The sequence below is a fragment of the Eumetopias jubatus genome, unplaced genomic scaffold (genome assembly GCF_037043125.1).
Source record: "Eumetopias jubatus isolate StellerSeaLion01/CBP00866 unplaced genomic scaffold, mEumJub1_p1.0 scaffold_11, whole genome shotgun sequence".
In the NCBI taxonomy this organism is placed as follows: Eukaryota; Metazoa; Chordata; class Mammalia; order Carnivora; family Otariidae; genus Eumetopias; species Eumetopias jubatus.
The window spans coordinates 69,901,655-69,918,140 of NW_028274817.1; the positions used below are offsets into that span (position 1 = coordinate 69,901,655).

Below are 16,486 nucleotides of genomic sequence, written 5' to 3' on the forward strand. Positions count from 1 at the left end.
GTGGGTGAGGCTCTAGTACAGTACTGTCTGATTGAAACAGTGCAAACACAATTTTATATTTTTTAGTAGCCACATTAAAAAAAGGCTAAATAGATTAAATTTTAACAATACAAATTATAGGGGCATCTGTCTGGCTCAGAAGAGCATGCAGCTCTTGATCTTGGGGTTGTGAGTTTGAGCCGCATGTAGGGTGTAGAGATTACGTAAATAAATAAATTAAAAAACCAATACAAATTATATAGCTCAATATATCTAAAATATCATTTCATCATATAATCAATATAAAAATTATTAGCAAGATATTTTACGTTCTTTTTTTGTACAAAGTCTTTGAAGTCAGGTATGTATTTTATACTTAAAAACATATCTCATTTTGGACTTGCCTCATTTCAAGTTCCCAGTAGTCACATGGGGCTAGTAGCTACCCTATATAATGGCAGTGCTGTTCTGGGTTATACATTTAGGAGTGGAGCTTCTGGGTCAAAAGCTATGAGCATCTTTAACTTTATAAATATTGCCAAATTGCTGTTTAGCAGTTTTAATAATCTGTACTCCCTCTCCTTTTCTCTTTTCCCTATATCCTTGCTAAGAATTGGTATTGTCAGACTTAAAAGAATTTGCAGGTGTGAAGAGTGTTGTTGTTTTTTTTAAAGATTTTATTTATTTATTTGACAGAGAGTGAGCACAAGTAGGCAGAGCAGTGGGCAGAGGGAGAGGGAGAAGCAGGCTCCCCGTTGAGCAGGGAGCTTGACGTGGGGCTCGATCCCAGTACCCTGGGATCATGACCTGAGCCGAAGGCAGACACTTAATGACTGAGCCACCCAGGTACCCCAGGTGGTGTTGTTTTTAATTACCATTTTATTTTGGAATACTTTTAGATTTACAGAAAAATTACAGAAATGGTGCAGAGTTCCCATATTACCCCCAGACAGTTTGATTTTCATTTATGTTATCATCTTCCATGAGCATTGTTTGAATTTCCATTTCTCTGATAACTAGTGAAGTTAGGTGTATTTTCATAGATTTATTGGCCATTTGTGTTTTCTCTTCTGTTCATGTAACCTTTTCAGTCAAGTTTTGTAAAAATGAACCACAGAAAACCATGTGGCAGCTCTAGGTCATTTTCTTCTTAGGAAGAATTGATATAACATCCATCTTTTTGTATCAACAGTTCAGACAATTTCAAGACCAAGAAGAAATTGGTCTAAGTTATACCCATTGGGGCTAAATAAGTGTAACTCCTTTTCTGCATGCCGGATCTTCAACTATTTGAAGATATTTATGTCCCCTGGGAAGTATCTTTTTCAGATTAAGCATTTTCAGTTTGTTCAGTCATTCCTCATGTTTCATGGTTTCTAGTCACCTTATCATCTTGTGTGCTATCCTCTGAAAATTCTGTTTTTTCATGTTATTCCTTAAAGTGCGGTACCCATAACAACACAATATTTTAGGTTTTAATGGTTTTTTTTAAAAGATTTTATTTATTTATTTGAGAGAGAGAGAATGAGAGATAGAGAGCACGAGAGGGAAGAGGGTCAGAGGGAGAAGCAGACTCCCTGCTGAGCAGGGAGCCCGATGTGGGACTCGATCCTGGGACTTCAGGATCATGACCTGAGCCGAAGGCAGTTACTTAACCAACTGAGCCACCCAGGTGCCCAATATTTTAGGTTTTATATGATCAGCACAAAATAATCCTCTTTAGATTTAGAAGTGATCATCATTCTCTTAGATACTGATGTAGTTAAGATTGAATTTTTTTTTTCTTTTTTGGGATGTGGCCAGTCACACTACACTAGTGATTCATTTTGAGCTTTTTTGCCCTCCAAAGACCCTCAGTCTTTTTATTTTTATTTTTATTATTTTAAAAGATTTTATTTGACAGAGAGAGTACAAGCAGGGGGAGCGGCAGGCAGACGGAGAGGGAGAAGCAGGCTCCCCACTGAGCCAAGAGCCCAAAGTGGGGCTCAATCCCAGACTCTGGGATCATGACCGGAACCAAAGGCAGACACTTAACCTACTGAGCCACCCAGGTGCCCCAACCCTCAGTCTTTTTAAGTACATGCTGCTGTTAAGTTACATTTTGCCTGTCATATACTGGTACAGTTAGTTTTGAAGACTTAAATGCAGGACTATAATTTTTTTTTTAAGTAGGCTCCATGCCCAGTGTGGGGCTTGAACTCAGAACCCTGAGATCAAGAGTCACATGTTCAGGGGTGCCTGGGTGGTTCAGTTGCTTAAGCGACTGCCTTCGGCTCAGGTCATGATCCTGGAGTCCCTGGATCAAGTCCTGCATTGGGCTCCCTGCTCAGCAGGGAGTCTGCTTCTCCCTCTGGCCCTCCCCCCTCTCATGTGCTCTCTCTCTCTCATTCTCTCTGTCTCAAATAAATAAATAAAATCTTTAAAAAAAAAGAGTCACATGTTCTACTGACTGAGCCAGCCAGGTGCCCCTATAATTTTTTTTTCTTACATTAATCCCATTACTACAACCAGAGATTTGATTTTTATTCCTGATTGTACATCTCTCTTATTTGTTATCTCTTAGCTTCTTCATCCAACTCATTTTTAAAAGATTTTATTTATTTGAGAGAGAGAGAGTGTTTCTGGGGGGTGGGGAAATGGGTGAAGGTGGTCAAATGGGACCAACCTCCTGTTTACCTTTGAGGCTGCCTTTTTTTTTTAAAAGATTTTATTGATTTATTGGACACAGAGAGAGAGACAGCAAGAGAGGGAACACAAGCAGGGGGAGTGGGAGAGGGAGAAGCAGGCTTCCTGCTGAGCAGGGAGCTGGATGTGGTGCTCAATCCCAGGATCCTGGGATCATTACCTGAGTTGAAGGCAGACGCTTAACAACTGAGCTACCCAGGTTCCCCAAGAAGCTGCCTTTTAAAAAATTATTTTATTATTATTTTTTAATTTTTAAAATTTTTAATTTTTTAAAGATTTTTTCGTTTATTTGTTGGAGAGAGAACACAAGCACGGGGAGCAGCAGGCAGAGGGAGAAGCAGGCTCCCCCCTGAGCAGGGAGCCCCATGTGGGACTCAATCCCAGGACCCTGGGATTATGACTTGAGCTGAAGGCAGATGCTTAACTGGCTGAGCTACCCAGGCATCCCTATTATTTTTTTTAAAGATTTTATTTATTTATTTGAAAGAGAGAGATGGAGAGGGAGAGGGAGAAGCAGACTCCTCGCTGAGCAGGGAGCTTGATGCGGGTATAGAACCCAGGACCCTGAGATCATGACCTGAGCCGATGGCAGATGCTTCACCGACTGAGCCACCCAGGTGCCCCCAGGCTGCCTTTGTTTGTTTCTTTTCTTTCCCTTTCTCTTTCTTTCTTTCTTTCCTTCCTTTTCCTTTTCCCTTTCCTTTCCTTTCTTTTCTTTCCCTCCCTCTTTCTCTCCTCCCTCCCTCCCTTCCTTTCTTCTTTCTTTCTTAGTAATCACTATACCCAGTGTGAGTCTTGAACCCACTACCCCAAGATCAAGAGTCAGATTCTCTTCTGACTGAGCCAGCCAGCCGCCCCTTAGGCTGCTTTCCTGATGTTGAACAAAGTCTGATGCCACATTTATTTGACAGAGAGAGACACAGCGAGAGAGGGAACACAAGCAGGGAGAGTGGGAGAGGGAGAAGCGGGCTTCCTGCCGAGCAGGGAGCCCGAAGCGGGGCTTGATCCCAGGACCCTGGGATCATGACCTGAGCCGAAGGCAGCCGCTTAACCGACTGAGCCACCCAGGTGCCCCAGTGTTTGCTTTTATATATATATACCCTTATGGTCTTTTAAAATGTCTAATTTTATACCTTTGTTTCCTATTAAATTTAAGATCACTGTTAGGAGGTAGATACTAACTAATTTGTTTCAACAAATTTTCAGAAGTCAGTCACAACATATACTCTAGATTAGCCCTATCTATTAGACCTATAATGTGAGCGACAAATGTAATTTAAAAATAAATAAATAAATAAATTCTTAAAAAAGGCTCAGGTAAGCGTCCAGCTCTTGATCTCAGCTTAGGTCTTGATCTCAGGGTTGTGAGTTCAAGCCCTGCATTGGGCTCCGAGCCTACTGAAAAAAAATTTTTTTTGAGTAGTCACATTTAAAAAGTAATGAGAAAAAAAAGTAGAGAGAAACAGGTGCAATTATTTTTAGTAACAATAACTTTAATACTATATTTTAGCCCCACATATCCAAAATATTTCAACATGTAATCAGCATACAAAATTACTGAGATATTTTACATTCTTTTTTATACTAAATATTTGAAATCTGGTGTGTATTTTACAACTACAGCATATTTCACTTTGCACTAACCACATTTTAAGTGCTCAGTAGCCGCATGTGGCTGCCCTGTTAGACTGCAGATCTAAACTTAAAAACTTCAGTAGTAAAACTCAGTCAAGATAATTGGCTTTCTTTGAATCTCAATGGGTTTAATTCATTTGGAAGCTGCCCTGAACTATTTTTTCCTTATTCCTTTAAATGCCATAATGTGATCCTCAGATTAGGAATGGCAGAGTTATTAGGAAATGTTCCAAGACAGGGCCACATAGTTCAGAGTCATGAGCATAACTTCTTTTTTTTTTTTTAAGATTTTATTTATTTGGCAGAGAGAGAGCACAAGCAGGGGGGAGCAGCAGGGAGTGGGAGAGGGAGAAGCAGGCTCCCTGCTGAGCAAGGAACCTGATGCGGGCTCGATCCCAGAACCCTGGGATCATGACCTGGGCCGAAGGCAGCCGTTTAAAACCAACTGAGCCACCCAGGCATCCCATGAGCGTAGCTTCTATATGGCCTGTGCAGAAATCTTGTTGGGGTCACCTAGTATGCACATATTAGGTAGAAATAATAATACGGTTTATGAAATAAAGAGGTAGAATAACTAACACAATACAACCTTCTTAGTGTGCCATGTAATGTGTTTCAGGCCCTGTCCCCTACATGCCTGCCTGCCTTTCTTTCTTATATTTTTTTAAAGTAAGGTCCGTGTCCAATGTGGGGTTTGAATTTATGACCCCGAGAACAGGAGTCTCTACTGATTGAGCCAGCCTAGCTCCCCTTCCACATGCCTTTCTAATGGTGTTTCTTGTAACCTTCCTTTACCCATTTTCTAACTATACATAATTATTTATGGTTATTTAAACCCACTGTGCTTTTCAACACCTCTGTGCATCCCCCTGTTTGGTATGTTGCTTGGCAGTCTCTAACTCATACTTCAAGACCCACCTCAAATGGAATGGCAACTTAATGAAGCCTATTCTGCCATCTGTATAACTCATCTCTCAAATGGGCAGTTACTCAGTTCTTTCTTTATATTCATCTTGTACTCACAGCAGTTAATACATAGTGTTGTAAATTTTCCCATTTTAATTTCCCTTAGTAGAGTGATATACCTACTTGATGGCATAGACGGCCTCCCTCATCTTTGTATTCCTCGCAAGATCCCCAGTTCAACCTTCCAAATGTGTTGTTACAGTCTGTCACCTGCATTCCCAACCTTTCCAGGTATTGTTTCTGGTCTGATTTAGATGTGAATCTACCAGGGTAGTGTCTTGGATAAGTCTTTCTTCCAGTGCCTATCACGTTGTTAACACTCAGTAAACAGAAATCAATTAATTAAATTAAAGTTGCTTGAATAGATGGAAATAGCCTTTGGTATCCATGGTGAGTAAAACAAACCAGATCTTAGCTGAATAGAAGAGTCTCAAAAACAATGGGGCTCATATCTTGGCCATTGTAAATAATGCTGCAGTAAACATAGGGTGCATATATCCTTTTGAATTAGTGTTTTCATTTTCTTTGGGTAAATAAATACCCAGTAGTGGAATTATTGGATCATATTTTTAATTTTTTGAGGAACCTCCATGCTGTTTTCTGCAGTAGTTGTGCCAGTTTGCGTTCCCACCAGTAGTGTGCGAGGCTTCCTTTTTCTTCTCTTTTTTAAAATTTTTAAATTTGGGCGCCTGGGTGGCTCAGTCGTTTAAGCGACTGCCTTCGGCTCAGGTCATGATCCTGGAGTCCCGGGATCGAGTCCCGCATCGGGCTCCCCGCTCAGCGGGGAGTCTGCTTCTCCCTCTGACCCTCCCCCTCTCATGTACTCTCTCTCTCTCTCATTCTCTCTCTCTCAAATAAATAAATAAAATCTTTAAAAAAAATAAATAAAATTTTAAAATTTATTTTATTTTTATTTTTTTAAATTAATTTATGTATCTTTTAAATGCATGTGCCTCTGGTAAAGCGCTCACTTTTTAAATTTTTATTTATTTATTTGTCAGAGAGAGGGAGGGAGGAGGAGGGAGCCAGCGCACAGGTAGGGGGAGCTGCAGGCAGAGGGAGAAGCAGGCTCCCCACTTAGCAAGGAGTTCGATGTGGGACTTGATCCCAGGACCCTGGGATCATGACCTGAGCTGAAGGCAGATGTTTAACCAACTGAGTCACCCAGGCATCCCTCTTTTTCTTTTTTTTTTTTTAAGATTTTATTTATTAATTTGAGAGAGAGCAGGAGAAGGGGGGAGGGGCAGAGGGAAAGGGAGAAGCAGACTCCCCGCTGGGCAGGGAGCCCAATGATGTGGGGCTCCATCCCAGGATCCTGGGATCATGACCCCAGCTGAAGGCAGATGCTTAACAGACTGAGCCATCCAGGCTCCCTGAGGGTTCCTTTTTCTCCAGATCATTGCCAACACTTGTTATTTCTTTTTTTCTTTAAAGATTTTATTTATTTATTTGACAGAGAGAGACACAGTGAGAGAGGGAACACAAGCAGGGGGAGAGGGAGAGGGAGAAGCAGGCTTCCCGTGGAGCAGGGAGCCCGATGTGGGGCTTGATCCCAGGACCCTGGGATCATGACCTGAGCCGAAGGCAGACGCTTAACGACTGAGCCACCCAGGCGCCCCAACACTTATTTCTTATCTTTTTGATTTTAGCCATTTTGGCAGGTATAATGAGTCCACTGATAGATGAATAGTTACGATGTACACACACACACACAGTGGAATAACACAGCCATCAAAAGGATGAGATTGTGCCATTTGTGACAACATGGATAGACCTAGAGGGTATTATGCTAAGTGAAATAAGTCAGACTGAGGAAGACAAATACTATATGGTTTCATTCATACGTGGAATCTAAAAAAAAAAAAAGCCACACAAATGAATCAACAAAAGGCAGAATCAGAATCTGTAAACACAGAGGACAATGTAATGGTTGCCAGAGGGGAGGGGTGGAGGGTGGTGGGGGGGAGGGCAAAATGGGTTAAGGGGAGTGGGAGATACTGGCTTCCAGTTATAACATTAATAAGTCATGGGAATAAAAGGCACAGCATAAAGAATATAGTCATGGTATTGTAATAGCATTGTATGGTAAGAGGTGGTATGTGAGTATAGAATAATGTTTAAACTTGAATCACTGTGTTGTACACCTGAAACTAATGTAACATTGTGTGTGAACTACACTGAAATAAAAAAACTTAAAAAAAATCTTTCACTGAAAAACAACAATAGGGCTCAGCTACAAAGGGTAACAGTGTAATGAGAGTAAAAGAGTAATATATACAGATACTTGGTAAAGAAGATGCTTAGGGATACGATTGGATGAGTTGACAAGTTGAGTCTGGTTATGGGCCTTGTATTTAGAAGAGTGTGAAAGATATAAGATACCTAGATTAATTGCATCATTTACACAGTGCATTTGGTTGATAGGACAGAGTTGTGGATCTTTGGAGACATTCTTCCTACTGATGTAGTTTGACCAGAATCAAGCTGGAAATTCCTTTGTGGTTAGCATGATATTGTCAGCTCTTGTTTCCCCCACACTCCCAGCCAGTTGCCCTCCAAAAATATAGCTTTATCTCCTGTTGAGCCCAGGCTTCGGTTCACTCCAGTCCCTGAGCCAGAACTTCTGTCCAAGGCCAAAAAGAATAGCAGTATTGTGGAGTAGGGAAGAAGTTGGTTTGAAGTGAAGTCCTACTGGCCGTCAGATTTGAGATTTAACATGCTAGGGGCAAACTCTAGGTACCTGTTGACCTTTGGAGCTAGCCGTATCATTTCTGTTTTCAGGATTTTCACGGAGTTAGCCTGTCCCGCGTCCTTTCCTAGTTGCCCTCCAGGACCGAGATGCTGCTCAGAAGTACAATACACCGCTGTGAATCGTTCTCTTTGAACTATGGTGCAGGACTTCTGCATTATGACTTGCTGCTTGGAATCTCTTGTACCATACCCAGTTTGTCAGTTGGGACCTCCTGGAATATTGTATAAAAATGATGATCTCTCTGACCATAGAAAATATTATTTACAATGTGATTTTAATCTATGACTAAATCTGTTTGAGTTTTCCATGCCCTTTTGACACTGGATATTTGGCTATGGTCATTCAAACTAGCCTCAGCTGGAGTACTTTTTCTTAGCCTGCAATCAGAATTCTAGTGTGGTACTCTGAATGGTGTTGGCTCAGTTTTTCTCTCCCTGCAGTTTTTTAGTTGTGTCAGTCTTGGCACATCACTTGCTTCAGGCCCTTCCTGATAGAACTAGAATAGTGGAAAGTACAGGATTTCAAATTAGAAAGCCTGAGTTCAAATCCTCGTTTGCTGTTTTCTTTGTATCACCTTTGAGAAGTCACTACACTTTGTTAAATCTCAGTTTCTGCATCTTATAAAATACAGGTATCTCCCTTGCAGAGTAGATTGATGATTAAATGAGAATGCATGTGAAAAAGCTTTGAGACTATAAAGCACTATGCAAATGTTAATTTTATTGTCATTTTCCGTTTTTTTCTCAGTAAAGAAGTTGCAGGTAATCATCGTGACTTGGAGTAAAATCTTCAATTGACCCTGACAGGTCTTTGAGCTGCTTTGGCTTTCAAATGACTGGTTGAGCTGGTGGAGGCCACAGGGAGAGACTTGGCAGGATGTTTGATAGATTTTTTTTTCATGTTATAATGGAAGATCCCTTTCTCAAGGATAGGGAAAATGCTTACTCGCTATTATTCTATACCTAGAATGCTGTCTACCAAATCAGAATTAATTGGTACTGATTAACATGGCTATCTCAATAGAGTGACCCCTTCAGGATGAATCTCATTTAAATTAAATTGACTGAAGTCATGCTGTAAATCATAGTTTATTTCAGTAGTTAGGAAGATAATTTAATCACATTCTTTCAAAATGTACAGTCTTGCTGGTTATAACCTTAATACAGCATGTCGTCTTCAGATCTCAGGAATAGGTTGTATTTTTAGAAACTCTTTTCTGAGCTTCTCCTAGAAGCAAGTCTCTCGTTCATGGTGTAAGTCAACCATTTAGCTGTGTGATGTCTATTACTTACTCAGCTTTGCTGACGGTGTTTTATCCCAAAGCACTGTGTGCTGTCATTGCCTCAGCTGGTGTCAATCAAGTTGCACACCTGAATGACTTCGAAAATATGTTTTGAAGGACCACGATTATATTGACAGAACAAATATATAAAACATTAAGAAAACATTCACAAATCAAAATTAATGTCTTCACAATCTCATGTATTATGTAACCGCAAGTTATGATTAGTATTCTACTAAAGTATTTTTGAATTTTTTTTAAAAAAGGAACTCAAATTAAAAATTTATATTGGGTTTTTGTTTTCTTGTCAAAAACGTTTCAAGAATTTATTTTTAGGTATGCCTGGGTAGCTCAGTTGGTTAAGCGGCTGCCTTCGGCTCAGGTCATGATCCTGGGGTCCTGGGATCAAGCCCTGCATCGGGCAAATAAATAAATAAAATCTTTTAAAAAATCTGTTTTTATAGAATATTTGGATTATTTTTTTCTTAAGATTTTATATATTTGTCAGAGAGAGAGCACAAGCAGGGGGAGCAGCAGGCAGAGGGAGAGGGAGAAGCAGGTTCCCCGCTGAGCAGGGAGCCTGACGCGGGGCTCTATCTCAGAACCCTGGGGTCATAACCTGAGCCGAAGCAGCTGCTCAACCGACTGAGCCACCCAGGTATCCCAATAGTATTTGGATTCTTAAAAACAATTTTTAAACTTTGCTAATTCTTTTTTTATTGAGGTATAATTGACATACACCATTATATTAGTTTCAGGTGTATATCATAATGATTTGGTCATTGTACTTATTGTGAAATGATCGCCACAACAAGTCTAGTTAATATCTATCACCATGCATAGTTATGTTTTTTCTTGTGATGAGAACTTTTAAGATTTACTCTTTTAGCAACTTTCAAATATGCAATACAATATTATTAACTACTGTTACCATGCTGTACATTGCATCCCCAGGACTTGATTTACTTTATAACTAGAAGTTTGTACCTTTGACTCCAGTCACCCATTTCGCACCCGGCCCTGCCAGCAACTACCAGTTTGTTCTCTGTATTTATGAGCTTTTTTTTTTTTAAGATTTTATTTATTTATTTTAGAGAGCACACAAGCAGAGGGAAGAGGCAGAGGGAGAAGCAGGCTCCCCTCTGAGCAGATCGAGCCCCATGTGGGACTCGATCCCAGGACCCTGGGATCACGACCTGAACCGAAGGCAGACGCTTAACTGACTGAGCCACCCAGGCGCCCATGAGCTTGCTTTTTTTTTTTTAAGATTCCACATATATGAGAGATTATATAATACTTGTCTTTCTCTGTCTGACTTATTTCACTTAGCAGAATGTCCTTAAGGTCCATCTGTGTTATTACAAATGGCAAGATTTCATTCACCTTTATGGTTGAATGATATTCCATTGTGTGTATATATATAATTTCTTTATCCATTTATCTGTTGATGTACACTTAGGTTATTGCTGTATTTTGCCTATTGTAATGCTTCGATGAATGTGGGGGAGCATATATTTTTTCAAGTTAGTGCTTTCATTTTCTTCAAATAAATCCCCAGAAGTGGAATTGCTGGATTATATGGTAGGTCTATTTTTAATTTTTTGAGGAAATTCCATACTGTTTTCCATAGTGGCTACACCAATTTACGTTCCCAACCAACAGTGCACAGGGGTTCCTTTTTCTTCACACCCTTGCCAACACTTGTTATTTCTTGTCTTTTTTTTTTTAAGTAGGCTCCATGCCTAATATGGGGCTGGAACTCACGACCCTGAGATCAAGAGTCCCATGCTCTACTGACTGAACCAGCCAGGTGCCCCTGTTTCTTGTCTTTTTATAGTAGCCATTCTAACAGGTGTGAGGTGCTAACTCATTATGATTTTGATTTTTATTTCCTTGATGATTAGTGATGTTGAGCATCTTTTCAGGCCCTTGTTGGCCTTCTTTATGTCTTCTTTGGAAAAACATCTATTCAGATCCTCTGCCCATTTTTAAATTGGATTGTTTTTTTTTTTGCTTTTGAATTGTAGAAGTTATTTATATATTTTGGATATTAATTCCTTAACAGATATATGATTTGCAGGTATTTTCTCCCATTCTAAACTTTCTTAATTCTGTTATCAGTATTTCGAGGAAGGGCTGTAATATATACGCTTCTCAGCCTGATATTTGCCTAATCTTATAAGAATCAAGATATTTAATATTAGCCTTTCCATGATCTACTTTATGGGAGTAGGGAAGCTAGAGGTTTTTCTTTTTGTATATATTTCATCACCTGAGATGTACAGAATATATATGGTATATTTTCCTTAATACCTCTGCTCATGCAGTGGGTACTAGAGCTGTAAAAAATATATTTGAGCATATTTGAGCATAATTTGCTTAGTGAAGTCTGTATTATTTTATTGAGTAATCTCTATGCCCCACGTGGGGTTTGAACTCACAACCCTGAGATCAAGAGTTGCATGCTCCAACTGAGCCAGCTGGGTGCCCCTTGCTTTATGATATCTTAATGTGAATCTATTTTCTGATGCTTAACTGACAGTTTTTCATTTAACAGATTATTGGAGCATGTTAAAAATTCTTTCAGAAGGTGCTCTGCAGTGTATAGTATTGTTATGAATATTAACATTCTTGCTAATTGATGCTCAAAAATGTTGTAAGAAATTAGAGACATGTAGAGGTTATGGAGACCTCTGTTACAAGAGTTTGGAAAAATCTCAATTCGATAATATGAAAGGCATCAATTGTGATTTTACATCATGCTTCGGTTTTAAGGAATTCTATGGTCTTGTAAGATTCAGTTACGTGGAGTCTGGAGCTCAGATTGTTTAGAAAATGGTGACATCATTTGTACAGATTCAATAACTGGTTAATGTTATTGCTAATTGGGTATGTCATTTTTTTTCTCACAAAGTAAGGTTAGGACTTCAGAGCCAGCATTGTAAGTTATGTCTGTCTAATGCTTTAAAGTATTAATAAGTATTTCAGTTTTACAGGGCACATATATGTCTCCTTTCAGAATTTCTGCATATTCTAGTTTTGAAGACATTGTTAATTTCTACTTTGTAGTTTTAAGATAATCTAACTATTTGTGAATTCAGTGCATTTTTCCGAGAATAAGTGATGATTAAGTTATAAACAAGTAACTCTCAGGGAATACAAAGTTTATTTGAAAATTGTACTCTACCCTTAGCTACACAAAACCTTATCTCCAGTTTGGTTTTACTGTAAGGATGATTCAGGTTTCTTCATGCTATTATTCATTTTACCAAAGATCTAGGAACAGATTTCAAAATTATTTGCTACTTTTAGCCAGTGGTGATATGGTTCACAGTTTTATCATCCATTGTTATTTCAGAAACTGTTGAAAACCTGATTCTAAGAGAGAATTCACCCCTCATACCTGAGGCAATTGACAGACTCTTCGCCGACATAGCAAATATCAACAGGGAGTCTATGGCTGAAATACAGGATGCTCAGGTTGGTATAAAAACAATTTTGTTTATTATATATTTTTTTGAAATATTTTATTTTATTTTTAAAGATTTTATTTGAGAGAGAGAGTGAGTGAGAGAGAGAGAGAAAGAGCATTGGGGCGGGGCAGAGGGAGAGGTAGAAGCAGACTCCCCACCGACCCACTGTGCAGGGAGCGTGATGTGGGGCTTGATCCTGGGACTCCAGGATCATGACCTGAGCCGAAGACAGAAGCTTAAGCAACTGAGCCACCTTGGTTCCCCTGAAAGATTTTATTTTTAAGGAATCTCTACACCCAACGTGGGGCTCAAACTCACAACCCAGAGACCAAGAGTTGTATGCTCCACTGACTGAGCCAGCCAGGTGCCCCTGATAAATTTTGATGATTCACCATTTTAATTAATGTCCTGTATAAGTAAAAAAATAGTCTTTATGATTAACCATTATAAATACATAGAAATCTATTTTTGGATTTTCAAACCTAATGGCTTAATAACAGCTAAAACAAAGAGTAAATGATACAACGCAGCATACTTAATTGCTCAATTATGTGAAACTTAATGAATATAGAAATTCAAAGAGGAGAGAGATCCACATAGACTATAGTAGTTGCTGAAAGCTTTGTGCATGTTCCTGGTGAGACTGAACTGGATTTGAGTTATGTAAAGACAATGGGAGGACGGGCGCCTGGGTGACTCAGTTGGTTAAGCGACTGCCTTCGGCTCAGGTCATGATCCTGGAGTCCCGGGATCGAGTCCCACATCGGGCTCCCTGCCCAGCAGGGAGTCTGCTTCTCCCTCTGACCCTCTTCCCTCTCGTGCTCTCTATCTCTCATTCTCTCTCAAATAAATAAATAAAATCTTAAAAAAAAAGAAAAAAAAGGCAATGGGAGGAGGTATATTAGGTAAAGCCAGTAGTATGAATAAAAGTGCATGGATAGGAATGAACAAGTTGTGTTCGTGGGACAGTCAAATAATTACTCTAACAGTGGGTACATTTTGGGTGAGGCAAGGTAGAATGGGACTAGATTACAGAGGGCCTATAAATGACCCACAATAATCACATATGCATAAAACATGTAAGAAAAATAATACCACTGGAGGTGGGCAGTATTTTAACTGGCTAAGAAAATGTTTCTCTTGCTCAGATTGAAGAAATGGCAGTAAACCTGTGGAACTGGGCAGTTACCAAGAGAGCAGGTTTGGTTATAAGTGAAGAGCAGAAAGCTAAATGTACGTATACGTTTTGTGACTCGTGGTATGAGTAGTATTTTTATTATATTAGGTTGTGTTCTTGCAGTTTAAATAATATTTTGACTAGTTTATAGATGGATATTTGTTAAGATCAAAATGACCCATACATAGAAGTTTCTCAAGCAAACATCCTGAATTGTATGTTTTTTTTCAGAGGTTAGCTCCTGATTAATAAAAGCATCACTGCAAGAAATAGTCTGGGGGGTGGGTGAACAACAAAGATGTTAAAAGGGTGGGAAAGTGAGAGCTTGAGGAAATGTTAAAGGACATGGATTATTTTCCCTGGAGAAGAGATGATCAGAATCTTCAGGGTTCTGAAGGACTATCAAATAGTAATTTCCTTTCTCCATTAATAATAGAATGAGAAATGTTGCCATGTGAGGGATTTAGATTTAAAAATCGGTAAAGAATAATTTCCTCATGAGGTGGGTTGATGAGCTTTAGACTGAGTTACTGAGAAAAATTACAGAAGTTTTTTCCTACCTGTGAGAGCAAACAAAAAGAATAACAACAAAACAGAACCCCCAAACCAAACTCATCTGCTTGGATGCATTATGTGTGGTCCACTGTCTGGCAGAGTTCTGGTGCTTTAGCTAAGTGGTTGGGTCCAGTGTGCTGACAGTTAACCAATTTTCAACAAAGATAGTGACAGTTAATGCATTTATGGAAAGTGTATTGCCCCATTTTAAAGGGTACATTGAGCCAAAACGTGAATCTCTGGACTGCTTGGCTTTGTAAGGACAAATGAATTTTGTCTGTATGCAGCAAGTGGAATTCATTGCTAAGTGTTTATCTTTATGAATATAAACCAAACTGTGTACAGTTTCAGTGTAGGTCTAGGGTGATTAGTGGTTAATATAGTCAATAATATACTTATTAGTCCATTCCTCTATTAGGATGTTTAGAGAATAGTTCTACCTCTTTAATTCTCAGATAAATGTTGATATTGCTCCTCGGAGCCTTTGATCCTGTAGTTATGGGAAGAGTTAGAAATTTATCTGTTGGAGAAACTTAGTACACAATCGAACTGTGTGATATTAAAATCTAAACTCCTACTGTTCTGTATATCAAGGAACATTGTTCTAGCTGTTGTTCACTATTTGTCAAATAGTAGAGATTTGGTAGATGGACCTCTCCCAATGTACTGACTCTGTGCATGTAGCAGTTCTTAAGTAGACATTTGGGTGCTTGTTCTGTGTATAGTAATTTTAAGAAACAGTGGGGGCGCCTGGGTGGCTCAGTTGGTTAAGCAACTGCCTTCGGCTCAGGTCATGATCCCGGAGTCCCGGGATCGAGTCCCGCATCGGGCTCCCTGCTCGGCGAGGAACCTGCTTCTCCCTCTGGCCCTCCCCCCTCTCATGTACTCTCTCTCTCATTCTCGCTCTCTCAAATAAATCTTAAAAAAAAAAAAAAAAAAAGAAACAGTGGAAAACAGGATGTGAGTGTAGAAAGCCTCTGATATAAGAGTTTTATTCCAAAAATATGTTGATTGGAAGATATTTTGTCTCCTTAAAAACAAATTTGGTGTGCCCGGATTATGGTATGTGATGAAAAAGTTACCAAGATTTATAACCTACAATTTTTTGTTATTGGGAAGAATTATGGAACACTGAACAGAAACAGGGAAGTCAGAAGTAGAGGAATGACTTGTAAATTTTAGTTTTAGACCTGTTGCATTTGAGGTGACAATAAGTTTGGAGATGTGAGACTAGAACTTATGAGAAAGGTCAGGTTGCCTAGAGATTTGGTAATTATTCGCATGGAGGTGATTGTTGAAGCCACACGAGTAGTTGAGTTCTCTGAGGGAGAAAATAAAGAGCAGTTATTCTTAAATACTGGTATAAATAAGAATCACCTGTGGAGTCTGTTAAAATGCAGATGCTCAGCCCCCACCATTGGAGACTTTGATTTATAGGTTTAGGATAAAACCTGGATATGTATATAATTTGAAAACTGTTCTCATGCACACCAAATTTTAAGAACCAGTGGTGTTGAGAGAACAGAGTAGTGAGATTTTTACCTTGACTCTGGCAGTTAAGGACTGGGAAGAAAAATACAAGGATAGGAGACCAAAAGTGACAGAATATTCTAGAGGAGACTCACTATCCATTTATTGAGTGCCTACTCCTTATAGGATTGTCATACCATATGGCGGGCAGTAAGTGAAAGGCGCAAGGTAAGACTCCAGAAGAAAAATACCAGGCATACATTATGCTTGAGGATCTGGGAAGGAGCGGATTAACAATAAAAATAAAGAATTCACGGATGCCAGAGGATGCAACACTGTGTTGTCTGAAGTCAATTGAAATACCAAGCTTTGGGCACTGATGGAACAGAGTAAGGCAGTTGTAAGGAGTCAGACAGCAAGCACCTAACCAGTATGTTTATAACACAGAGGGGCCAAGAACAGGCTGGTGAGAAGACAAAGATAAAGCAACAGCAGCAGAGAAAACATCTTTA

General features: G+C 39.3%; 1 protein-coding gene across 1 annotated transcript in view; it reads left to right on the forward strand.

The window, feature by feature from the left end:
- The first annotated feature begins 8,954 nt into the window (after positions 1-8,954).
- Positions 8,955-16,486, forward strand: part of TEX11 (testis expressed 11) — a 281,592-nt gene continuing 274,060 nt past the window's right edge. The window contains exons 1-3 of the mRNA XM_088028563.1: positions 8,955-9,012; positions 12,658-12,779; positions 13,921-14,005. Of these exons, the coding sequence (XP_087884689.1) occupies positions 8,955-9,012; positions 12,658-12,779; positions 13,921-14,005 (265 nt within the window). The remainder of the gene's footprint in view (positions 9,013-12,657; positions 12,780-13,920; positions 14,006-16,486) is intronic.